This window comes from Palaemon carinicauda, chromosome 39 (assembly GCF_036898095.1).
Source record: "Palaemon carinicauda isolate YSFRI2023 chromosome 39, ASM3689809v2, whole genome shotgun sequence".
NCBI lineage: Eukaryota > Metazoa > Arthropoda > Malacostraca > Decapoda > Palaemonidae > Palaemon > Palaemon carinicauda.
Window position 1 is genome coordinate 10805316 of NC_090763.1, and position 27578 is coordinate 10832893.

The 27578-nt window shown below is 42.3% G+C and overlaps 1 protein-coding gene across 2 annotated transcripts in view; it reads left to right on the forward strand.

Annotated features, from left to right (window-relative positions):
- Positions 1-16631, forward strand: part of LOC137630997 (mitochondrial carrier homolog 2-like) — a 56161-nt gene extending 39530 nt beyond the window's left edge. The window contains exons 5-8 of one of the 2 annotated variants that reach the window (XM_068362528.1): positions 9123-9309; positions 11479-11546; positions 14780-14993; positions 15947-16631. In XM_068362528.1, the coding sequence (XP_068218629.1) occupies positions 9123-9309; positions 11479-11546; positions 14780-14963 (439 nt within the window). In that variant the 3' untranslated portion in view covers positions 14964-14993; positions 15947-16631. Of the gene's footprint in view, positions 1-9122; positions 9310-11478; positions 11547-14779 lie in introns of both variants that reach the window. The other variant, XM_068362527.1, reaches the window with a different exon arrangement.
- The last annotated feature ends 10947 nt before the right edge of the window (positions 16632-27578 follow it).

Here is a 27578-nt window from a genome sequence, read left to right on the forward strand (position 1 = left end):
CTCCTGCTCCTCTGAAGAAGGAGGAGAAGAAGTTTCAACAGCCCTTTCGGGGCAGGATCTCCTCGAGAGCGGATTTTAGGGGGAGAAGACAAGAGTCAGGGCCAAGCACCAGCAGGGGTGCGTTTAGGCCCCGGTCCAAAAAATGAGATGGAAGTCCTCCAGCCACCAGTAGGGGCAAGACTGTCTCGTTTTTGGCAGTCTTGGAAAAGGAGAGGGGCGGACACCTGGTCCCTCTCAGTCGTCAAGGAAGGTTACAAGATCCCCTTTTCAAAGAAACCACCTCTCTCAGACTCTCCCCTAGCCTTAGTGGCTCAGTACACCGACGCGGGGAAACGAGAGGCTCTTCTTGAGCTAGTCGACCAGATGTTGGTCAAGGGAGCAATAGAGCCAGTTCAAGACCTCGCCTCCCCAGGCTTTTACAATCGCCTGTTTCTGGTTCCCAAGAACTCGGGTGGATGGAGACCAGTCCTAGATGTCAGCTCTCTGAACGCCTTCGTGGAGAAAACAAAGTTCTCCATGGAGACGACTCAGTCAGTGCTGGCTGCAGTTCGTCCAGGAGACTGGATGGTTTCTCTCGACCTGCAGGACGCTTATTTTCACGTCCCCATTCATCCGTCTTCGAGGAGATATCTGAGGTTTGTGTTCCAGGGCAAGTGCTTCCAGTTCAGGGCACTTTGCTTCGGTCTCAGCACAGCTCCCCAAGTTTTCACCAGACTAATGGCGAATGTGGCAGGCTGGTTACACCAGGAGGGGATAAGGGTCTCCTTCTATCTAGACGACTGGCTGATCCAGTCACAGTCGAAAGAGAAATGTCTGGAGGACCTAATGAAAACTTATACGATCACTCAGGACCTGGGACTCATCGTCAGCTGGGGGAAGTCTCAGACCGAGCCGAATCAGACTATTCTCTATTTGGGGATAGTTCTGAATTCAGTTCTTTTTCAGGCTTCTCCCTCCCAGGAGAGGCAGACCAGGTGCCTGGACAAAGTCAAAGACTTTTTGAGGAAGCAGGAATGCTCAGCGAAGGAGTGGATGAGTCTGCTGGGAACTCTATCCTCACTGGAGCAGTTTGTCCCTTTGGGGAGACTGCACCTAAGGCCTCTGCAACACTTCCTCGCAAAGGTTTGGAACAGAAAGATCCAGGAGGACACTTTTTCTTTTCCCATTCCGACAGAGATCAAGGATCTTTTAATGTGGTGGCTGGACCCAGCTCTGTTGGGAAAAGAAGAACCCCGACCTAGTGTTATTCTCAGACGCGTCCGAGTCAGGCTGGGGAGCAACACTAGGGAACAAAGAGGTCTCAGGTATTTGGGAACGGAGTCAGGTCAGTTGGCATATCAACAGGAAGGAATTGATGGCCATTTTGTTAGGGCTCAAGGCCTTCAAAACCTCGGTGTCAGGAAAGACTGTGGAGATCAATTCCGACAACACCACAGCTCTTGTGTACATAAGGAAGCAAGGGGGAACTCACTCCCTCTCTCTGTTCTCAACTGCGAGAGAGCTTCTCCTCTGGGCGAACGAGAACGAGACCCAGCTGTTGACAAGGTTTGTTCAAGGGCAGAGAAACGTCAGGGCAGACATGCTCAGCAGGAGGGGACAAGTCCTTCCTACAGAGTGGACTCTCAACCCGCATGTCTGTCGGAGCCTCTGGAAGTTGTGGGGCAGACCAGTAATAGACCTTTTCGCCTCCGGTCTAAACAAGAGGATCCCCAACTACTGCTCCCTAGTCCCGGACGAGGAAGCTATTGCAGTGGACGCCTTCTTGATGGATTGGACGGGGCTGGACATGTATGCCTTTCCCCCGTTCAAGATCATCAATCTGGTTGTCAGGAAATTCGCTCTCCTCGATTCGGGACGAATGATCCTAGTGGCTCCATTCTGGCCTGCGAGGGAATGGTTCACCGAAGTGGTAGGGTTGCTGATGTACTTTCCAAGAAGACTCCCGGCAAGTCTAGATCTTCTCAGACAACCCCACTTCGAGAGATTTCACCAAAACCCCCTCGCTCTCAATCTGACTGCCTTCAGACTGTCGAGAAGCTCGTTAGATCTCGAGGCTTTTCGGCACAAGCGGCGAAAGCTATTGCCAGGGCAAGGAGGATCTCTTCACAAAGAGTCTACCAGTCAAAGTGGGAGACCTTTAGAGCTTGGTGCAGGAGGTGCAAGGTTTCCTCATCCTCTACCTCTCTAAGCCAGATTGCAGACTTTCTTTTGTACCTCAGGCAGGATGCTAAGCTGGCTGTATCTACCATTAAAGGATACAGGAGCATGCTCTCAACCGTCTTTAGGCATAGAGGCTTAGAGTTATCTCAGAATAAGGACTTGCAGGACCTCATTAGGTCTTTTGAGACAACGAAGCAGGTGCACTTAAGACCCCCTTCTTGGAACCTGGATGTGGTGCTTAAGTTTTTGTGCTCCAGGAAGTTTGAGCCTATCTCGCAAGCTTCTCTGCGAGATGTGACTAAGAAAACCCTCTTCCTTTTGTCTCTAGCGACTGCCAGGAGGATCAGCGAGGTCCAGGCAATCGAGAAGCGTGTAGGCTTCACCCTAAATGGAGCGGTTTGTGCCTTGAGGTTCGACTTTCTTGCCAAGAATGAGAACCCTTCGAAACCCTGGCCCAGGACTTTTGAAGTCCCTAACCTCACGAATCTAGTAGGTCAGGAACAGGAAAGCCTCCTCTGCCCGGTTAGGGCTCTCAAGGCTTATTTGGCCCACACTAAGAGCGTGAGGGGTGCTTCCAACTCCTTATGGTGTTCGGTGAAGGATCCTCAAAAACCCCTGTCAAAGAACGCTTTGTCCTTTTTCCTGAGGGAAACTATTAGGGAAGCCCACCTCTTTTGTGAGGAAGAAAACTTCGCCCTGTTAAAAGTACGGGCTCACGAAGTAAGGGCCATTGCTGCTTCGCTGGCATACCGGAAAAATATGTCAGTTAAGCAGAACATGGACGCAACGTTCTGGAGGAGCAACTCTGTCTTCGCTTCTCATTACCTCAGAGAGGTAAGAGTGGACTATGACAAGTGTTATATCTTGGGCCCATACGTAGCTGCGGCTTCTGTATTAGGCAAAGGAGTTACTACCCCCACTCAACCTTAGTTTATGTACTTGTATATGGGTTTGTGTTTTTTATGGTAGTCTGAGGTCCTCGTCTTGTGGTACGGTTCCCTCAGTCCAGATAGATAGTTTATATCTATTTTTGCAAGGTTAGATGGTTAGCTTTAGTAAGGTTGCAGGTTTTTTATATGGGAAGGTAGTTTTCTGAAGTCTAGTCAAGTTGTTGGTCCTACCCCTTTGACAGACTCGATTGAGTTGTTTGCAGCGTAGCAGGTCTACTCCTGGCTGAACACTCCTAAGGGAAAGTGACTCTAGAGGCAGTTACCTTTGAAGTCAGCTACCTTAGCAGGTAAGGAATCAAGGTGTTTGTTCTCCTACAACTCTTTTGTTGTTTCCCCAACTATGTTTTTCTGTCTGTTTCCCTCCTCCAAATGTGTGAATCAGCTATATATATATATAACTGCCAGGTAAGTTCTATTCATAAAAATGGAGTTTTTATGATAAAACAAAGTTTTATGAATACTTACCTGGCAGTTATATATATATTTTAAAGCCCACCCACCTCCCCTCAGGAGACAGGTCGGGCAAAGATAATCTGAGGAACAGAAAACGGGAATGATTCCAAGTACCACCCTGTAAGGGTTGTTAACCATCTAACCACACAACCACCACAAGGCGGTTGCTGCGATTTTCGATTAAATTCTGCCGCAGTCGGAGACTCAGCTATATATATATAACTGCCAGGTAAGTATTCATAAAACTTTGTTTTATCATAAAAACTCCATTTTTAAAGCTTTTGTGAGGTGTAACTACCCTCCGCTAGTTAGCGGAGGGCCTAGCAGGAATAGATTAGCCACCCTGCTCACACCAGCACTAGTAAACAACCATCACTTTTGGTAGAATACAGAAGTTGTCTTACTCCCCAGTTAAAACCAAACTAAAATTTCCCAAATAACTGGCCGGAAAAGCTAAGAATTTCCTTCTAATCTTTTTCTCCTACAGGTGTGACTGCTCATTGGGATCTTAATCATGCGTATTTGTCCCGGCAATGAAGCACGCCATTGTGGCACTTTCATGTCAGCACAGGAGACAGATCCTCATGGTCTCTGCCCTGCATGTAGGGATCACTCCTGCATACAGGAGTCTTCATGCCAGGTATGTTGTGAGTAGTTGGCCTCCCAGTGGTTGAGGTTTAACAGGAGACGGAAGAAGGCTAAAAGGGATTCTTCCCCTTCGGGTCATCCTCAAAAGCGAAGAAACCTCACCATCGAGCTCCATCGGCTTGACCTCTCCATGTTAACTTGCTCAGTCAGTTTCACCTGTGGGTCGGTTGAGCACAACCCTAGGGGGGGGTCCGTCCTCTGTTGCTACCCCTAGCGAGGCTGCGCCGGCCACTGCCATAGGAGAGTCCCTTTCCGACGAAGTTGTTCGCCTGCTGTGGCCTTCCTTAGTGTTGGGCAGCCTTCCCTTCGCCAGCTCCAGCTCAGCAGTCTTCTCGTCCGTGCGGAGATTTGCCAATAGACAAAAGGGGATGATTGTCCTTCCCACCCACGAGTGGGAAGGCCTTCTCCTGAGTGGTCCCCCCCACTGGTATTACAACGAGGGGCATTGGATTTGTCCATGCCCCGCTTCCAGTTAATTGGAGCACAGTTTTTTGGAATTGGACTACGATGGTGTAAGGCGATTGCTTGCAATTTCTCCTCCTTCACCTCGTGTCTATAAGACACAACTTAGCATTCCTCGCCTCGTAAGGCCAAATTCTCGCAAACTTGCACCTTTGGTCCTCTTGTGAGGTAGAACCTGTTTTGCTGCCTGCCTGCAAGTGCCCAGCAACTGCCTGGTCTTCCTCCCCCTTGCAGGAAAGGAAAGCCGCTCACCTTTTTCCTGCGGGGGATAAAGTGAGATGGGGAGTTTCTTTCCATGACGTGTTAGTGAGAAATCGAGCCAACCGGAATCTAGCGAATGAGTCTTGCGCAGCGTTGCGCACCTTACTACCTAGCGAGGTGGGCGGGGGTACTCGTCACCTTGACAAAGATGTGCGCTCCCTGGATAACCAGCAACTACTCGCCAAGAAACTTTTTGAGACAGTTGCAAAAAGAATGGAATGGAAGGATAACTTCAGGCGTCATGTGCATTGGTATATCAGGCAAAGTGGTCCGTCTTTTGTTGTTGGTGTCTTGGGAGGTATTTCTCTGTGTCATCATACCAACAATAGCATAATTCTTGTACAGTAACTCAGGGAGGGAAAACTTGGTTCAGTGTTGGCAGTAAATGGCTATCGTTTAGCCTTCAGCCTCATTTTCAAGCTGAAAAGAGTTAACAATTCTTCCTCGAAAGAATTGTCTCTCCTCATACGGAACTTTCAGCCTCTCAGTCTGAAGTCGACCACCTCCTTGGAACATGGTGAAAGGTCTATGCTCATTGAATGGAGCCCCCAACAAACCTCTTCATCAACCGTCAGATCGAGACATGTCCTTAGAGATGGTATTTTTTAGCTCTAGCCTCTGCCAAGAGAGTCGGTGACAAAATGGTCTCTCCTGTGGCATCGCCTATTCAAGGGCAAAAGGCCAAGTGACTATCGGTTTTGTCTTTGAGTTTGTAGCCAGGAAAAAGTTGTTTTCCCAGATTGCTGGCTCCTCCCACCATTCGTTCAATAGAGGAGGTATTATGAGGTTGCAGACAAGCCTCTTCCCGCACTGACCTTGGATCCTTCTCTTGGGCTCTCTCAAGGGGTACCACAATAGAGAGACTTTCTAGGCTCTCAGGCACGTTCTCAGCTTCAGAACTCCTCAATGCAAAAAAGGATGTGCAGGCTGCTTCATGGCTTGATCTGTGGCTGGGTTCGGTGGGGGACCTTGTACGAACCGAGGATTTGTCTAAGGAGAGTACAAGGAGGTCCATGGAGACCTTTCTCTTGTCTGGCTCTCAGACCTTGGAATTTCGTTCTCACCAGGTTATCAACCTATGGGCAAATGTAATTCTGAAACAGATATGCCGTGATTGAAAGGTGTCACAGGCAAGTTCCTAGAGCTTAAGTGTCTAGGTTCAGGAACTCCACTCTGAAAAGAACCTCTCTATTCAAGCCGAATGAAGTCGAGAGGGCAGCTGAGCGTTGGAGGAAACCCACTGAGGTTCCTTCCTTCCCAGGGCCTTGACAAGCAGGCCCTATGGGAAGGCTCCTCCACCTCCCAAGGAACAGCCACAGCCCACCAAACCCTAACAAGTAGGACGGCAGGGTCCTCAAAAAAGGTGTCTCGGCAGCCCTTTCCTGCCAAAGGTCCAAAGGTCTCCAAACCCTCTAGAGGGAAAGATAGATAGGGAAGCGGTAGAGGTCACTCCTGCTCTGGGGGCCAATCCTCTCACCTGCCCACCAGTGCAGTGGGGGGATCCCTGCAATGCCGCTGGCAGATGTGGCTGCAGTACGGGGCAGATCCCTGGACACTCCATGATTTATGTAGGGTATCACTTCCCATGCACACAATCTTCCCCTCCACTGACTCGGGATCCAGTTCCATCAAGCTCCTATGCGAAGGGATCTTTAAAGGAGTTAGCCCTTTGTGCCGAAGTCCAGACTATGTTGGAGAAGGGGGCTCTCCAAGAGGGCCTTGACGGTTCCCCAGGCTTCTCCAGTCGACTCTTTCTTGTGAAAAAGGCATCTGGAGGCTGGAGACCAGTCATCGACCTCTTGGCGCTGAACAAGTTTGTCCTACAAACTCCGTTCAGGATGGAGACGGCAGACATGGTCATTCAAGCAGTAAGGCCTTATGACTACATGTGCATGCTGGATCTCAAAGACGCATACTTTCAGATCCCAACCCAACCATCTCCAAGGAAGTATCTCCAGATCATACAAGAAAATAGGCAATACACGTTCAAAGTGCTGTGCTCAGCCCTAGTGACAGCATCTTAGGTCTTCACGAGAGTGTTTGCTCTAGTGTTATCCTGGGCTCACGGAATTTGGCATTTGTCTCCTTTGATACCTCAACAATTGGCTGATTCTAGTAGACTCTGCACCGAGACAGACTACTTGAGTTTTGTCAGGATCTGGGGATCTTGATAAATCTTGAAAAGTCATCACTGCTTCCCTCTCAAAGACTGGTATACCTGGGTGTGAGGAGTTTAAGATATTACCTTGAACGCACTGCAGCAGCTTGTCCCCGTGTGCCAGCACTCTTTGTTAGCACAGGGAAGGTCAAGAGGAGGGTCACCAAGAACACCATCTCAGCCTGGATTTGCAGGGGCATCTACCATGCACTGAATCCGGACCCTCTTGACGTCAGGGGCATGGACACGTCCCTGGCATTTAAATGCAACAGCTCTGTGGTGCAGGTGTTGCAAAGAGATGTGTGGAAGCATCAAACGACCTTGGCAGCCCACTACATGCAAGACGTGACCCAGAGGAACATGGATATGTTTTCCATTGGTCCTGTGGTGGCTGCACGACAAGTGGTTTAAAGTACCTTAGGCTCCTTGATGGACAAGTAGTAGATAGTTGAGGGCATTGGTTACTCGGGATTAGGTAGTATGAATGATAAGAATGTCTGGCTTGTTCCTTTTCTTTCATCTTCCCCTTTCTTGGGGAACAGCATCATGGGTCCTCTGCAAGCTGGCCTCACCTATCTACAGGTAATAACCATTTCCCTTGTGTTTCCTAGTACATGTACACGTCTCCGATACTCCCTGCGAGGTAGGTATTGGGAAACGTCTATGTTTGAATTAACATTCCTATTTTTAAACTCTGAATATTCTTATGTAGACAGTCACGTTGCTTGTTCCTCACAACCACACAGGTTTCTCAGGCCGCTACTAGCGCATTACACAATATTTTTCTTTTAGAGAGGTGTCAAGGTTTTTTCCAGTTAGAGTCTAATACTGTACAGGTAAAAACTTGGGTCAGTGACTAAGCCAGAGGTTGGACTACCACCCTCCTAATGGGTGAGTTATCCCTATTAAATAGCGTAAGGTTTGTTTAGTGTCAGAACAAATGACAAATTTTGGAGTCATTTGTATTTTTTCTAACAATACAAGTCTCTAGCTATCTATACAAATTGTCCCACCATCACCTGTCCCCGGTAAGTCCTGCCTGCAATCAAAAGTGGTTTAACATCACTGATATGTAAGTGAGTGGGAGTAGCCAGAGTTACCAGCTACCCCCCTCTAGCTTCTAACTAGTGGTTAGTTGGTTGCCACCTCGCATTGAAGTCCTAATGGCTAGTCTTCCAGCTTTGCCAAAAGATAATCATAATTGAATAGCTACAGGTTTGTATCATTAGGAAAAATACAAATTACTTCCAAATTTGTCATTTCAATTTTGACGACATGAATACGGGGTGAACATCACATGAACTCGGTGTGAACAATGCATATGGGTACCGTTTGATTTAGTACTAGTTTCGTTAGTACTTGAATACAAAAAAAATGATTCGGAGGAAGTTTATACTTGAAGACCAATGTAGTGCATGTATACTGATATTAAATTTTACACCCATATACCAAATTGCTCATATTCTAAGATATACAAAAACCCAGGTATTACTGTATTTAAATTGAAATGAAATTTATTCATCTATAAATGAAAAGTTATAAAGTTCTATCTCTGAAAGGTGCTTGGGACTTGAGTGCTAATTTTTTTGGTTAGGGGCTGGCACTCAAAGGGTTAATAACTTATTTCAACAAAAGAATGTACAATAACTTATTGTATTGCATATCACTTACTGTACACCAGGGTAGTAGTTTATTACAAGCTTAGAATTTTTAGTAGACATAAAGATCTTAAAAATAGTTAGATGTGTGTCTAGTTATTTTGAGAATATTAAAATGAAATACTGTACTGTAACTACATATGGATAGAGTTCATAGCTTTTAAATGAATGGTTGGTCTTTCCCAATTAAGACTATTGAGCGGAGAGTGATACAGTATATTTATCTCTAAGTTAAATGTCGATTGTTTTGCAATAAAGTAATTGCAAGAGTTTTATTATTCCTAATGCAGATTGTCTTGATAGTAAAGAGATTATAAAATTGTACCCTGATAATTATTTTTGCTCCTAATTATAGTCTTTCTCTTTTCACAGTGGAGTCTTCACTGCAGTTGGAATTATTTATCGGGAACAGGGGATCCTGGGCTTTTTCTGTGGTCTAATACCGCGTTTACTATGTGATCTGACAGCATTATGGCTTGGCAAGACGTTAGCCCATGTAATCAACAATTATCTAGTCGAAGATAGAGATCTCAAGCAGTATGTCTCTGCATCAATGAATGTAAGTATAGTACATCGTCGCACTACAAATTTTATAGTCCGTTTCTATCTTGAGGGTACACTTAGGCAAACTACAGTAGTCTATCTTAGTTCTCTTCCTGTTGTTGTTTTTTTCAATTTTTATTTAGTGTATATATGAAAAATTAATTCAATGTTACTGTTTTTAGAATATTTTATTTTAGTTACTGTTTTTAGAATATTTTATTTTAATTGTTCATTACTTCTCTTGTAGTTGGTTTATTTCATAGTTTCCTTTCCTCAGTGGGCTATTTTTCCCTGTTGGAGCCTTTGGGTTTTTAGCATCCTGCTTTTCCAACTAGTATTGTAGGTTAGCTAGTAATAATAACAATAATGATAATGTAATTTCTTCAGTAAGACAGAGAGCTCTTAACTTATTCCTTGTCTGTAATGCTATTAGAAACTTTACGTTTGATGTCAATGCTTGTTCCAAAGTAAACTTCAGTGCCTTGCAGGTATAAGTTATAGACAGCACATTGTATGTCAGGAATCGTAAGTACGTAATTAAAAATCTGAAAGCGAAACCAAAAGTTATGTAAAAGGTTCCATTTTTCTTTTAATATAGAATTACTTGTCTTCTTGAATGATAGACCTCTTCTGCTGAATAGATCCGCTGGTTGGGTTGACAAAAGCATACTGGTGTATACAGAAGGTCCTCAACTTACAAAATTAATAGGTTCCAAGAAGCTGTTTGTAAGTCGAATTGTGCGTAATTTGAATTTTGTTAAATTTTAGCCTAGGGTAGGCCTAACGTGACTCCCATACCTACAATATCCAGCTGCAATAGTCAACAAATAGTTCCATTTCATATGAAATAAATAAATATTACAAATGTTTTGCTTATTATATTAAATGGTATTATTATTATTATTATTATTGTTATTATTATTATTATTATTATTATTAGCCAAGCTACAACCCATAGTTGGAAAAGCAAGATGCTATAAGCCCAAAGGCTCCAACATGGAAAAATAGCCCAGTGAGGAAAGGAAATAAGGAGATAAATAAACGATATAAGAAGTAATGAACAATTAATCAAATATTTTAAAAACAGTAACATCAAAACAGATATTTCATATATGAACTATAAAAAGACTTATGTCAGCTTGTTCAATGTAAAAAAATTTGCTGCAAGTTTGAACTGTTGAAGTATTACCGATTCAACTACAGTATCCGATTAGGAAGATCATTCCACAAGTTGGTCTTATCTGGAATAAAACTTCTAGAATGCTGTGTAGTATTGAGCGCATTATGGAGAAGGCCTGACTACTAGAATTAACTGCATGCCTAGTTTTACGAACAGGATGGACCTGTCCGGAACGATTTGAATGTAAAGGAAGATCAGAATTATGATATAGTTTTATTACAATATTTCTTTATCTTATTACAGTATACAAATTTTGATACAATATCTGAAATTTATGATTTCAGTTGGATTTGTGTTTTAACCAAATGTTTGTACCTAGAGGACCTCCTGTACTGTATTTAAAATAAAATAACAGTACCTTTGACATGTTTACATTTTGCTTTCATATATACAGTGCACCAATACCCCACTATGCAAATGAGTCCCTTTCCTGAAGAAACTTTCGTTAACCAAATATTCGTTCATGGAAGCTCATTTTCTCATTGATTTCCGTTATAAACATTGAGATACATTCCAACAAGCTTACCAAAGGTCACTCGTTTCCCAGTATAACTGCAGTAATTGTTTACTTTTGTACGGGGATTGAAATACGAGTGAAATAGCAGATATCTGGTTCAGCTGCTTACAACAAAACGGCTGTTTTTCTTTTTTTCTATTGTGGATGTGTGCTTACGCAACGATTATAACATTACTAAAGATACTTTTATCATTTTCGTTTACTGTACTTTTTTAAAAAGAATAGATTTTACTGCTACAATTTTTAGATAAAAATATTCGTAACTGAATTTTTGGTATGTAAATCAAAACATGGGACAAAACTATATTTTTTTGTATCTTCAAAAGTTCATTAATTGAAGCTTCATATACTTTGGTATTGGTGTACGTTTTTTAATTTTGTGAACACCTTAAAAGTTTCCTCATTAACATTAAGTCAATAATATGTATATGGTTGAAATTTATTTTTTGGTATCTCTGCTTCTAAATTACGTCATTCTCCTTGTACAGTTCCTGGCTGCAGCGCTTGTCTATCCACTGCAAGTCGTGTCAAACTGCATGGCAGTGTCTGGAAGTGGGTAAGTTTTATACATCACTTAACTTTTGGATATCTTGATATTAAGGGTAGGAGATGATGAATGGAGAACTATTGAATTAAAAGCTCAAGATAGAGACAACTGGCGAAATCTAACCGAGGACCTTTGCATCAGTGGGTGTAGGAGGAAATGATGATGATGAAGGGTAGGAACCTCTTGTAATGTAAGACTTTATCAATCTTATATGTAAATTGAGTAAAGTATCAGTAGGTTATTTCCATTTCTACTTATTTGACAGTTTCAATTTATGAAGAAGTAATTTATTCTTCTTAGTTTCTAAAGTTGTAGTGAGAACATAAGAGGAATCATATTATGATGGCTGTGGTTAAATTAAACTTGAAGAAACTACAGTATGTACTAGTTAAATAATTCACTGAGGTACACCAGATTTAGTAGGAACTGATTCCTTCATATTAGCAGCATTGCTTTCATATCTATAGACTTTCCTCTGCCTATTCTTGATGTTGACTCGAAGGATTTTTGTAGAACAAATATCCCAACTTTTATTATCATTTTCAACTCGCCTGTTATAGAAATAGGACTATGGTTCAGGAATTACTTAAACCTCTTTCAGCTGTTTGTCCTCATACACAATAGGTTGGAAGTCTCAGACGCTAATGTCGACTGACTTCTTGTCTAGGGTTTTCAGAATTGGGTTTATCATAAAGGTTATTTGTTCCTAAACGAATATAAATTATCATTCTTTGATAGGAGTATGACTTCAGTGAAGCTGGAAAGACACTCACTTTTGACTTTGGTCGCTAGCAGTACACACACACTCTTGCTGACTCTAATTTTGGCTGTTTTAATTATTTGCTTTATCATTTAAGAATAAATGGATAAGTGTGCAGACAGGTTGTTATGTTCGGAGGAGCTGCCCCTTCAGTTTTGCTTCATGCGTGGAATATTTGAATGAGGGGAAATCTGCTGGTGTTATCTCTGATGCTGTGAAGAGTCCCCTGTGACCCCTCCTTGTGGAGCGCCGTTGTTGGTTTTCACGAGCTAGAAGTAGTGTGTCTGCTCCTCCTCCTCCTCCTCCTCTTCTAGTTCTCACTTCTTATCTGCATAGTCTTCGTTCGATTCTTCAGACTGCTAATTTAATTTTAAAAAACAAGTTGTCTAAGTTAGTGCAACTCTCTCTCTCTCTCTCTCTCTCTCTCTCTCTCTCTCTCTCTCTCTCTCTCTCTCTCTCCCTCCCTCCCTCCCTCCCTCCCTCCCTCTCTCTCTCTCTCTCTCTCTCTCTCTCTCTCTCTCTCTCTCTCTCTCCCTCTCCTCCCTCCCTCCCTCCCTCCCTCCTCCTCCCTCTCTCTCTCTCTCTCTCTCTCTCTCTCTCTCTCTCTCTCTCTCTCTCTCTCTCTCTCTCTCTCTCTCTCTCTCTCTCTCTCAAAATACAGAAAGAGGGCTGGTGCAGTGCCAAGGTCTAACCCGAACTGGGCAGGTGACTTAGTATGAGCTGCAGGGTATTACAGAACCTGCTGGAGGTGCTCAGTCTTGTTCCAAATGTAGCACATTCATTGTTGGTCTGGATATGGCTGCCACTCTTTTCTTCCAACTTCCGTGGCCAACCTGGTAATTCAGGAAGGGTATTGGAGATAAGATGTGATATGGACATAATGGCTGCCATATTACAGGTAGGACATGAATGCTACATGAAAACAGTAACAACATATACAGGAAAGCACATTAATTAGTTTCCCAATCAAGTGATGGTAATACCTGTCACTTCATTATGCAGTGTGGCAGGAACATGGAGCAGCCCAGGTAATAGTAGAAGTCCTTTAGGAAGGATAACATCTGCCTTTTATAGATCTTCATCCTCTGTTATTCTGTATTGAAACTTTTCATAGCAATTGAACCTGATAAGTGAATTGGCTGGGCTCCATTTTTTATATAATGTTAAGCTGTTCCTTATATTTCCTCTTCAATCATCCATGAGTTGAAGAACATGACAGATATTATCAGTACTTTGTTTTTAATAATACTGCACAATTTTTCTTTCCACTAGTTCATAAATACCGTGCAGAAAGATATTAAGATTTAAACATGAAAAGATAATCACATGAACCAGTTGTGACTTTGGTAAAATGCACACCACATCACTGATTTTGTGTTACTTGATTTTTATATAACTTTCTGCTCAGTAAAGGTGAAGATTCAGATATATGAGTTATCAGCTTTTCGTTTCATGAGGTTGGAACTTGTAATGAATTCTCTCGTTTTCCTTCTTGTATCTCCTAAATTCCCATTTAGTATGTCTTCGTTATGCCATGTTTTATTTATTTCATCAACATTCATATTGATATTTGTCCTGCTACTTCTGTGTGTCCTTTTTCTATTTTTTACCTCATCCCTTCCCTTGTCTATTTTCCGGCTTTAGGCCACCACCTCTCCACAATTTCATTTATATAATTTTCACCTTTAGAAGTTCTAGAGGCCTTATGTGGCCTTCTCAGTGTTTTTGCCATTCACTAATAGGTTACTCGTGGTTACCTATAGGCCTTTGATTTCACCCAGGTTTATACTATTTTTTTATAGCTATTTTCCCTGTTGGAGCCCTTGGGCTTATAGCATCTTTCTTTTTCAACTATAGTTATAGCTTAACTAGTATTAATGATGATAATATCATCCCAATACCTGCTTCATAGTCCAGTACAGTATGTCCAAGAGAACAAAGTGTGTTATACACCTTTTAAGACTCTATTCACCCACAATACTGTATGGTATTTTACCTCCCTTTCTTCCCTATTTGTTATACATTTTGTGCTTTAATAAAATCTATAAATATTTTGCAACACAATATTTACGTTGATGAATATTATTGTACATAATTCACCCGTCTCTTCTCCAGCATTTAATTTTTGTGAATTTTTTCCTCTTCATCATTCTACTCTTCCATCTTGTAATTATGCTGCTAACACAAGGTTATCTGCATATAGAAGCTGCTCCCCCCACCCCATCATTTCTGCAAGCCTTTGTAGCTTCTTCCATTACTATGATCAACAGCAAAGGTGTCTGGACTAATCCTTAATTTACACCATTCCTCAAATAGTTTATTAATTTGCCACCTAAAACTGTGGTTAGCACTCTTTTGTTCTTCTATGTGAATAAGCCAGGCTGGGGCAAGGGATGGGAAATTTGATTTAGTTTTATTTAAATAATTGGGTGTATAGTAGTAATACTTTTGAATGATTAGTTTTCCTATCTCTTATCTACAGATTGGTTGCTGGCTCTCCTCCCTGCATGCCAGAATTTAACGGATGGATCGACTGTTACAAACACTTGCGACAGATTAAAGGATTGAAGCGTGGCTCTTCCCTGCTGTGGCGTACTTACACAGGGCCATTGCTCTTAGACGGAGTTACGAGTATACCCTCTGTAGATATGTTTACCAAAAGTTAGTTCTCCCTCAAGCTTTAATATGTATCAAAGGTGGGGCCCTTGATTGTATTTGTATTAATCTGATACAGTCCTGTTCATAGGAACAGAGGATAGTCACTAAGTCAATGTGTAGGAGATATCCTGAATGGAAGCTGTTATATATAAATATATATTTTTTTTTTTATATTTATCTGAAGATTCATAATACATTCTGTGGCTTTTAGAAAGTTTCGAGCCCTCTGGTTATCGAATTTACAGTTTATAGGTATCTTTATGGTCAGAACAAATAACATGGATAGGTGGATTAGGACTAATTGTTAAGTTGTTAGTCAGAAATGTGAATAGTTTATGAAGGAAACGTTACGTACGGTCATATGTAAATCTGTGGCATTGCTTTACTATTCCTGTAGCTAAAGGTATCTCATATAATTCAGGAAATTGGACCGAGAAATTGTTGTCTTTGCATTACCACAAGTGGCTTGGTATCTCACAGTTGCAAAAGTTGGAAGCAAACGGTTTATGAGGATGTCTGAGAATGGAGTTTGGTATATGATTTTTTTAAACTAATAGTTTGTATTTAAACTTTAATCAAAGTATAATAAATGGGTGAAAAGTGACAGTTGTAGAACGGGCATAAGACATGTAAAGCTACAACTTTTGAAGTGACCAAGTCTTCTGATAGTCAACCTACCATTCATCGCCTTTTTTACCTTTGTGTTTTATTCCTTTTTCTATTAAGCATTTGCAGCCATAGAGCATCTCCCCTCTCAATTAGATATTCCTATACATATGGGACATACAGTATGCAGGGTATGGTTACTAATATTTTTCCTGTAGAGTTCCTTGAAAGACTTGCATTATCTTAAAGAAAAGGTCACGGATGTTGAATTCTATTACAAATACAGTACTTAAGTGAACTGAGGAAACTATGCTATGCCATAACGTTAGTGAATTATCAATGTCATGATGTTGAATTTGATAAAATTGTCATTTTTTTTTTTCAGATTATTCAAGCAGTTAGTGTAGTTTGATATCTTGTGGCTCGAGAATTGTCAGCATCAAAGTTGTTTCTTGTTCTTAGTTCGTTAATCAAATTCTCTTTGTAATTTTGATTTGTAGTTATCAGGTTTGAAAATAAAAGATTTTGTACACTTGAATAATTTTATTAGAAATACTTTATGATTTCAAATGTACTGTATTGTACAGTTTTAAGGCTTTCAATACTTATATTACCAATTTATTCATTAGGGTTATTGGTATTTATGTTGCTGTTTTTATAAAATTATATTTCAAGGACCACTTTCAAGTGCTTGCTGATTATCAAAAGTAATATGTATGAACTTGTGTACAGTAGTTTAATTTTATTGTTTTTAGTAGTAATAAAATTAATGTAGAATATTTCTAAAGGCTAAATCACATTTGGTGTTGACAGTCAATCAAGATTTCTCTGATTGTACTCGAAATGGGGAGACAGTGTTTGATTCCATCTGAAAATGGTAATCATGATGTATTGTTACTGCATATAGTCCAGATATTTAAACTGTTGAATAAAATGTTCAGAACATTCTGTATAAAATGTATATGTTAAAATCTAGCTTAGGACTAACAGCTTTTGCACCCTAACTGAAAGTGAGGGTTTGTACAGTTGATTGTATACTTGTAGGGTATTAATAAAAAGATTTTGTTTTATTCAGCCGCTGATTATCCGTATGGTTAGAGAGATCTGATAGTAACTCTTGCAATTTGTCTGTACGTAAGACACTTTTAGAAATAATTTTCTATGAATACATGAAAATGCACCAGTATTATCTGTAAATTATAGTAATTTTCTATGAATACATGAAAATGCACCAGTATTATCTGTAAGTTATAGCAATGTCCAGTAATATTTATATTACCCAGAATGCTTTATAATTTAAAGGCATTTGACAAGCTTGGTATCATGGCTGTCGTTACATATCCTTTATACATTTCATTGTAAAATAGATACAAATGTATCGGCGCTAGGACCATTGCCACTGGGAATATTCCACCTGTGGGAACATTTCCACTGGGTTTATTCCCCATGTGGGAACATTGCCCAGTTTTTTAGCTACTTTACATTTAACTTATTTTTTAATTCAAAAGATAACTAGCTAGTTTGCTAGTTAAATATTACTTACAATTTGTTTTTTTAATGTTTCCATAATTAGAAATTAGTAATCTTTTAAACTGTTATTAGATTGTTGGAGAAGGTAAGCTAAACATAAATTTAACTTTTACGTAGATTACATCAATAAAAAAATATTTCGTTGGTATTTCCACAAACCTAACCAAACCAACCTAACAAAAATTTATTTTCAATATCTTTTATTTTTATAAAGGCAATGTACCAAGTGGCAATGTTCCGTGTAGAAAATGGTATCATACCTTTTCTCTCAACGCACCTGTAATATGTTCTAGGCACACCAGCAGTACAGTAGCTTTTTTTTTTTTGTAAATTTTTGGGATAGACCGGCTATGTTTTCTAATTGATATTTTGGGTTCCTACTTCCCTTTATTTACAGTTGTGAAATCATCATAACAGACAGTAACTACTGTATTACTTCATTGGAAGACTGCTTCGATCTTCATATATTAACCCTTTTACCCCCAGGCTATTTGGAACTTACCAACCCTTAACCCCCAGGCATTTTTTTTTCAAGCACATTTTGCAATATGTATTTTTAAAATTGCTCTATCAGCCTTAATTTTCGTCAAAGAGAGGTCAGGTTGGTCTCATTCTTTTGGAAAATGCCTGAAGTTTCACATAAAATTATCAAAAATATGCAAAAAAAAAAATGTAAACAGTTTTTTACAAGGACGTACCAGTACGTCCATGGGGGTAAAGGGATGAGTTTTGTGAAACGTACCAGTACGTCCATTGGGGGTAAAAGGGTTAATACATGTCAGTCCCATGTGTTAAGCTAATGTCAAGGTGGACATAAAGTAAGTTAATTATAAACTGTAAAGTGTTGCTTGTACTGTATAGTCGTACAAAGTTCCTATTTTCCCTGTTGGGGCCCTCGGGCTTATAGCATCCTGCTTTTCCAACTAGAGTTGTAGCTTAGCAATTATTATTAATAATAATGTACTAGTGACATTTTGAGATTATTTGATTGCTGTATTTTTCTGCATGAACCCAGTTATGTATCACAGGGCATGATATTACTTCATGTCTAGGTTTAGGTAGTTGTATAAATGTCACCCAGCACAAATGATTTTCAGCCATTCAGACTCCAGCACTCTATGCAGCTTGAAGGAACAGTTGTTCCTACACAAATATAAAGCTGTTTAACCTTATTTTTCTTTTTCTTTCCAGTATTTGTGTTAACCAATTTTGGATGTCTCCATGGACAAACATGTAGCTGCACCCTGGTAAACCCTGTCCGAATTGCAGTCTGTACAGAAGCATGATGGAGGTGGGTCCCCATCATCTCTCTCTTTTGCTGAGGGCATAATTTTGTAGTCATATCACTGTGATGAGTGTAGGGCATGGACTCCTCTTCAGTGAGTGGAGTTAGCGAAGAAAAAGTCTGAGGGATTCTTCAGCGTCTGCCTGGCAATGTACAGTAAGTTGATGCCGAAGAAGCTCTATAGCTTGTTCTTCTCTTCTAGTTTGAAGCCTGTTGTGTCGCCTTTGGATCCCCCAGAGGAATTCATCAGAAGGGCAACCCTTCTCTTGAGCTGGTCACCGAAGAACAGAAGTATCAAACCCCCCCCCCACCCAGTGAAGGTATTACTCCACTGCATCCCTCTCAAATTACGCCCATTACTGTGCTGCCTGACAACGACCCTTTGCAAGGTTACCTGGACCTTAGGAAGTTGTGGCCATTTTTGGGACTTGACAGCTCTCTGACTGCAGAGGAACTTCTAGAAGTGTTAGGACTCTGAAACCTTCCCTTGCTGCACTCTCCCTCTTGTCTTTACCACATGTGGAGAAACCCATTTCTTCACCAGTTGCAGTTGATTTACCGCCAGGCTGAAAATCCTTGATGTCAGTGGGAACAGAAGCGTGCACACTAACCTTCCCCTTTCCACATTGCCTGTTCCTGTGTTTCTTCTACAACTGTTGCAGAGACTTTGTATATGATGCCTGCCACCCTGTAGAAATGGTCACCAAAGCCCATTAGAACCGGTTGGACAGTCTCGAAACATAATCCGATCTATTCCACATACACGTGGGAGAAACAGTGCGGTACCAAAACCCAACTCGGCCTAGGAAAGTGTTTCCCTACGAGGTAGAGGAGCTCACATAACCGCTACCCATGCAGGATCTCATACTGGACTGCGTACTCGCACTGCAGGTCAGGACATTGGCCGCTGCCTTAGTTTTGTATACTGTAGTTTGGAGGAATACAAGCTACTTTTAAAATGTGATATCTAGGTGGATTATGTTGTTGAAATCTTGACGCATATAAGACTTAGTTCGACTACACGGCTAAAGTTCCTTCGTTGCATGAGTTTCCAAAAATGCTTGTTTGTAGAAGTGAAAATTCATGTTCTATCTTTGAACAGGAGTCACTGAGTTTAGTATGGTCAAGGGAAGTACAGTAAAATGGTTTAATGAGGAAATCTTTAATGATGGTTGCATCCTTTTAGTTTGACCAGTGTAACAACTTCAGATAAAGCAGATTGTAGAGCCCACACATAGGTTTAGACCGTAAAAAATGTCTTCAGGCCATTTGAACCCTATAATACCTTCCTTAGTAATTACCCTTGAATAGGCCCACATTTCTTTGGCTTTCCCACACGAATTGGCATTATGTTGATTTCATTAAGTTTCCTTGCCACATTAGGCTTTTTAGTTAGGGTTTAGGGATATCAGCTGACATGCATAATTGGGTACTGTATTGATACTAGCTCTCTCTAAAATTATTTGCTGTTAATCTATATTGGTCAGCTCAATTTACATTTTTTAATAAACTTCCATCATAATCTTTGAACTTTTTTTACTTGGTATCTTTCCAAGTTAACTGTTAGCCTTTATTTTAGTACTGCCTTTGACCATGTTAGTCATGAGGCCCTTGTTTTCAATCTTAAACAGTTGGGAGTAGGTGGGTTTTCTCAAAATTATCATTGAATTATTAGTAATACATTACAGTTGTTGATGGAGACCAAAGTGAGTACAGCATAGGATTGATATTATGATATCGGTGTTCCTCAGGATAGTGTTCCGGGCCCATTACTTGCCTACTAATTATGCACGGTGTGGTTTGGCCTAGAAAACAAACTTGTTGCATATGCAGATGATGCTACCCGTAGCAAAACTCAAACTTTAATTACAAGTCAGTGACAATTGCTCTGCAACATCCAGAGCCTTGCATTGACAATATCTAACTCATTTATGATTCTAGATGTGATTCGTTATTGCAAATTTACATTTGAGAAGCACAATGTTTCTTCAGTTGCACAGAAATATTAGCTTTTTGAGAAGTCTATTATGATTTTTAGTGATCAATCGATCTTGAAGTTTTAATACTTTCATTCTACCTTGTTTTGAGTATTGTTCTCCTGTGTGTGATAGAAACTTGCAGTTTATTAAATTCCTTATTCCTGATCTGGATATTGGGCACCAGCGTTCATGTTTCCTAATTCTGACCGCCATTTGCACTCAGATATTCCCATTACCATCCCTATGTAGTACAAGGTATACAGTTAAATCTAACAGACGTGGCATCTCTATCATAGGGCTCAACACTAAACACTATGCTAGAAGTTGTATTCCAGCTGTGAAGGATTATGGAATGATCTTACTAATCTGGCAGTTGAATTAATGGAACTTCAGAACTTTTTTGTTGAACAAGTTGACATAGCTCTTGTTTTGTAATTGATATATGACCAATCTGTTTTAATGTTTCAACGGATCTTAAGGTAGTTCACATTTTTTACTTATTACTTATATAGTGTATTTGCTATCTTCTTCCCTCATTGGGGTACTTTCCTTGATGGAGACACAGGACTTGAAGCATTTTTCTTTTCCAGTCGGGGTTGTAGCTTGGTAAGTAATATTTAAATGCTAGGAAACAATTGTTTGATTTGACACTGTCAGCATATTTAGCTCAAAGTGTGCTGTACCATTATTAAGGTATGTAAAGAAAGGAAAAGACAAATTCAACCAGGAAACATATTTATGGTGTCGGATGCATAGCTCCTTGCATGCGAGATCAAATGGCAGCATTGGTGTGTAATTTTATTGTTATAAGTACGGTGGTACTGTACTGTGGTACATGAGTACTGTGAACCACTCCAAGACCAAGTTCAAAAGCCTAAGTGCTCTTAAACCAAAACGATTTTTTCCCATGAAGGAAACTACTTACTCTTCATTTCACCTGTTCATAAATACTGTACATGTACTCGTTTTTAAAAGGTTGTAATTTTATTTAAAGATATAATTTCTAACATCAGAAATTAATACAAAATAATTCACTGTACTTACTCGCCATTTCGTGGTTCATTGATTACGGATTTGTATATGTACTGTATTTTTGGTATGTGTAAATCCATAATGTGGACGCCTCTTCATATCACAGGTTCCTAGGGACAGATAAGTCTTGTATTTTTTGTTAAAAATAATTTTTAGGCATAAAAATTAATATAACTACAGTAATAGATAAAAATACAGAAATTCAGTTCAGTTCCAAGAATACTGTATACACCTTGTTTAGTTTGTCAGGAAGAATATGCAGAATTTGCCGTAGGTTACCAAAAGAATCTTGTATCTGTATGGGAAACAAAACTCAGGAAGCATGATGAAAGTAGCCTTGTTTGTCTAAATGATTTCGAACAAGGCACACTGTTGGCTGGTAGAAGAGACATGTCCAATCATAGCATGCTGATCAGTACAGTATCCTGGCTGCGTTAGTGGCTGTCAGACCACATGATCACTATCTGGTATCCCACGCTGTCCAGTTTGCGTTTGTGCTTACATACGTGATATCGCTCTGCATCTTATATCTATTGTACAATGATTTTTTTCTTTCACCAGATTGTGAATTGCTTTTAAGCCCTATAATGTCAGCTAAATGTTCTATGTCTAAGGTTTCTGGCAGCGAGCCAAAAAGCCTGATGAAGATGCTTACTACTGTATAGCAAAGAATATAAAACTTGACATGCTGAAGAAAAAGAGAACCTATGCGTGTGTAGGCTACCATTATGTCAACAACGAATGTAATGGTCGCTACATTAATGAGAACAAAATATAAAAGGATAGAAAATATTACTTTTAACTAACAGCAAAAGTAGGTAGCAACTTCCACCCCCCTGTGATAAAGATATTATAAGGATGGAGGTTATGCATTAACAATGTTATAATTTCAATTTTTCTTTTACATATATGTAAGGTCATGCCTTCAATAAAGATGAGTTTCGGCTCAAAAAAGTAAGTGTATCATCTGCTTTATAAGTGTTGGGAGGGTTTATACTGTTAAAGATTATATTTTATAGGAATTAAAAAAATAAAACAAATAATCTATATTAAAACTTATAAATTTTTTTTGCAGTTTTCCAGCTATCATGGGGGACCTGGGACTTACTGTATCGGCAGATTAAGTCGCACTTTACTTACTCCTCTTTTTTCAATATTAAACTTACCCGATAATCATGTAGCTGTCAACTCCGTTGCCCGACAGAATTCTATGGAGGGATACGCCAGCTATCACAATACTAGAAGGGGGTGTACTTACCAGCGCCACCTGTGGCCAGGTACTCAATCATTTGTTGTTGACACCTCCTCAATTATTCCTCTGTCGTGCTTCCGGCTAGACGTTCTGGGATACGCTTATGGTCTTCGAGTTTATTCACGGATATTTGGTGAAGTATTCTCTCAGATTAACGGCTGTCGCTTTACTGGAATCCTTTTTATATTAGCTAGATAGCTTTTATATAATACTGATTAACGGTTAATGAATTTTTGCTTGTTTTTGGATCACCCTTTGGCTAACTCTTTGAAACAAGATGTCTGACGTTTCGCAAGCCCCCTCCCATAGACGATGTAGGTCTTGCAATAGGCGTATTCCGAAGGCCTCGGTAGATCCTCACACCGCTTGTTCTGACTGTAGGGACAGGCCCTGTCTATTAGAAAATCGATGTGAGGAATGCGCCGGACTTTCGGAATTGGAATTTGTCCGTCTTTTAAAATATTCATCTAAGTTAGAGAGAGGTAGAGTTAGGAGAAGTTCTTCTCACTCTTCTATGTTTTCCTCACCTCATGATCCCCTACCTTTTCCTACCCCTGTAGTGGCTACCCCCGAACCTACTGTGTGCCCTCCGCCTGATATGTCAATTGTTTTGCGTGCTATTCAGGCTTTAGGAGATAAAGTAGAATCAGTGGTAAGTGACCATAAGTCTCTGATGGCCGAGGTTAAAGAACTGAAGGTCAAGAGTGCAGTGGGTGGAAATAGTGCCAGTGCTGTAACGAGTGCTAGTGTCGGTGCAGTGCCAAGTGCTAGTGGTGCCAGTGTGGTGCGTGAGGATTTTTCTGTGCGAGCCAGTCGTCCTCCCAGTCCGGGACCTCTTGCAAGCTCCCATGCCCAGGGGAGAAGCAATGTCGAAGGGCTTAAGGGTTCGACAGGCCTTGTTAGGCGCACAGAACTATCCTCGGTGGTTGCGGGCGTGTCTTCCTTAGACCGTCACTCCCACCTGCAGACGATTGAGCCCGTCTTATTCTCGTCCGCTGATCAACTAGCAGGGAAGAAACGCTGGTCTCAGGTCTCGAGACCGCTTAAACGTAGAGTCCAGTCCGCGAGTGCTCAGCCAGGTTGCAGTCATTGGCTCAGCTCTGACTCGCCTCAGTCATCTGTCGACTGTACTCCGCCCAAGAGGAGTAAGGTTCTGCCAAAACAGAGCCCGACTGTGACTCTACCTCAGTCTGTTATCGTTTCTGCCGATCCCAAGTGGACCCTGCTTCAGTCCATGCAAGCTCAGCTTTCGGACTTGATGCGTGAGTGTCGGGCTGAGAGTGTTGCACCTCCTCCACCGCCTACACTCCCTCCGCCTGTTCTCGCTCCGCCTGTGCTCGCCCAGCCTGCACTTGCTCCGCCTGGTCGCAGCACCATCTGCCAGGCGTACGATGTTGAGCCACTTTCGGAGTTCGCTGTTCCCAGTGGTGTTCAGCCTCAGCCTTCTTTAAGGCAACCCTTGCTTTGGGATCAGGAGAGTTATTCCACTCTTCCTCCGCCTCCCCTTGCTGCTCCACCAGTGGTGCAACTCTCGGTTGGGGTACAACAACCTCTCCCCTCCGTGAGTCTGTCTGCTCAACCATCGCTGCAGCGAGCTCAACCCTCCTCAAGGCAAGCTCCTCTACACCCTGGACTTGCGCCTCAGGAGCCTCAGCTTGCGAGAACTTTACCTTGTTCTGCGCAGCCTCAACCTCTTCAGGCTCCACTCATCTCACAGGAACAGGAACGGACTACTCCGCCTCCGTCCTCCGCTCAGCTTGTGCAATCCTTGGGTTCAACTCTTGCTAGGAGTCAACCTCCTTCTCCCGTGCGCCTGCCTTCTGCTTCGTCTGTTGTTCAGCCTTTGCAGTCTGAGCCTCAGGTTTTCCCTCAACAGTTACTGGAAGAGGAAACCTCTGTTATTGTTCCTACCCGTTCTGACTCTGCGGTTCAGCATTCTGGTCCGATCGCTTCTCTACCCTCTGCTGATGAGGTGTCGGATGATGAGGAGGCACACCTTGATCCCTCATCAGACGTGGAAGAATCTAAGCTTTCTCCATTGTCGATTGATTTTCGTAAGGTCTTGGCTCTACTCAGGGAGATTTACCCAGACCACTTCGTCTCTGCTATTCCCCGCTCTCCACCATCTGAGTTTTCGCTGGGCGTACAACAAGCTAAGTCCAACTATACTAAGCTTGTCCTAGCTAGATCCTCCAAGAGGGCTTTAAGGATCTTAGGGGAGTGGCTGCAGTCTAAACAACACCTTGGCAAGACTTCCTTCATGTTCCCTCCAACGAAGCTCGCTTCGAAAGGTTGCGTTTGGTATGCCACAGGGGAAGCACCAGGCTTGGGAGTACCTGCCTCTGCCCAGGCTGACTTCTCAAGTCTGGTGGACTCGCCTCGGAGAACTGCTATGAGACGCTCGAAGGTTTGTTGGACCTTCTCAGACCTGGATCATCTTCTGAAAGGGTTGTTCAGAGCATTTGAAATGTTCAACTTTCTCGACTGGTGCCTGGGAGCCCTCAGCAAGAAAACCTCTCCTGCGGACAAAGATTCTGCCATGCTAATAATGTCCTGCATGGATAAGGCCATCAGAGATGGATCGGGTGAGCTAGCGTCGTTATTTGTATCAGGGGTGTTGAAGAAAAGGGAACAACTGTGTACCTTCCTTTCCGCCAGCATTACACCGTGCCAACGGTCACAACTCCTTTTTGCTCCACTCTCAAAGTTCCTCTTTCCCGAGGAGCTAGTTAAGGACTTGTCGGCTGCCCTGATCCAAAAGGACACGCACGATCTTGTAGCCTCATCGGCTCGTAAGTCTAAGGTTGCCACCTCAGTCCCCAAGACTTATCGCTCCCCAGTGGCTGATACCCCGGCTACGAGGTTCATACCGCCCTTTCGTGGTAGAGCCCCCAGCCGAGGAAGCTCCCGTCCAGACTCTCACAGGAGCAAGTCTAGGAAAGGATCCAGGACATCTAAGGGAAAGAACTGACTCTCAGATTCTCCAGACAACAGTAGGAGCCAGACTCAAGATCTTCTGGCGAGCCTGGGAGAAGAGAGGTGCAGACGCACAGTCTGTCAGTTGGCTGAGGTTCGGTTACAGGATTCCATTCTGCCTCAAACCACCTCTGACCACATCGCCCATCAACCTCTCTCCCAACTACAAAGAAGAGGACAAGAGGCTAGCATTGCAACAGGAGGTGTCGCTACTTGTGCAGAAGAAGGCAGTGGTTATAGTCCGGGACCATCAATCCCCGGGCTTCTACAACCGTCTCTTTCTTGTGGCCAAGAAGACAGGAGGTTGGAGACCGGTGCTGGACGTCAGCTCTCTCAACGAGTATGTCACCAAGCAGACGTTCACGATGGAGACGACCAAGTCGGTCTTAGCAGCGGTCAGACAGGAGGACTGGATGGTCTCGTTGGACTTGAAAGATGCATACTTTCACGTTCCCATTCATCCAGACTCCCAACCTTTCCTGAGATTCGTTTTCGGGAAGGTTGTCTATCAGTTCCAAGCCCTGTGTTTTGGCCTAAGCACAGCTCCTATGGTCTTTACTCATCTGATGAGGAATGTAGCGAAATTCCTACACTTATCGAACATCAGAGCCTCCCTCTACCTAGACGACTGGCTGTTGAGAGCCTCCACGAGTCGTCGTTGTCTGGAGAACCTCAATTGGACTTTAGATTTAATCAGAGACCTAGGTCTATTAGTCAATATAGAGAAATCTCAACTCATTCCCTCCCAATCCATTGTGTACCTGGGAATGGAGATTCGGAGTCAGGATTTTCGGGCTTTTCCATCGGCCCCCAGGATAAACCAAGCCCTAGAGTGCATCATGAGCATGCTGAAGAGGAGCAATTGCTCAGTGAGACAGTGGATGAGTCTCACAGGGACCCTCTCATCACTGGCCCTGTTTGTCGAGCTAGGGAGACTCCACCTCCGCCCTCTTCAATTCCATCTTGCGGCTCATTGGGACAAGGGCTCGACTCTAGAAGCAGTCTCTATCCCTATCAACCAAGAGATGAAGACCACTCTCCTGTGGTGGAAGCACAATCTCCTTCTCAAGGAGGGTCTATCATTGGCCATCCAGACCCCCCATCTTCATCTCTTCTCAGATGCATCGGACTCGGGCTGGGGTGCGACCTTGGACGGACGGGAATGCTCAGGAGTATGGAACAAGGAACAAGGATTACTCCACATCAACTGCAAGGAACTGTTAGCAGTTCATCTAGCCCTGTTGAACTTCAAGTCCCTCCTGCTAGGCAAAGTGGTGGAGGTGAATTCAGACAACACCACAGCCTTGGCTTACATCTCCAAGCAAGGAGGGACCCATTCGAGGAGCCTTTACGAGATCGCAAGGGACCTCCTCATTTGGTCAAGAGGTCTAAACCTCACTCTGGTCACGAGGTTCATCCAGGGCGATATGAATGTTTCAGCGGATCGCCTCAGCAGAAGGAATCAGGTCATTCCCACGGAATGGACCCTCCACAAGAGTGTGTGCAACAGACTTTGGACCTTGTGGGGTCAACCTACCATAGATCTGTTTGCCACCTCCATAACGAAGAGACTTCCGCTTTATTGTTCCCCTGTTCCAGACCCTGCAGCGGTTCATGTGGATGCTTTTCTTCTGAACTGGTCCCATCTCGACCTGTACGCATTCCCTCCGTTCAAGATAATAAACAAAGTTCTGCAGAAATTCGTCTCGCACGAAGGGACACGGCTGACGCTGGTTGCTCCCCTTTGGCCTGCAAGAGAATGGTACACAGAGGTACTTCAATGGCTAGTCGACTTCCCCAGGACTCTACCTCTAAGAGTGGACCTTCTACGTCAACCACACGTAGACAGGTTGCATCCAAACCTCCACGCTCTTCGGCTGACTGCCTTCAGACTGTCGAAAGATTCGCTAGAGCTAGAGGCTTTTCGAAGGAGGCAGCCAGTGCGATTGCCAGAGCTAGAAGA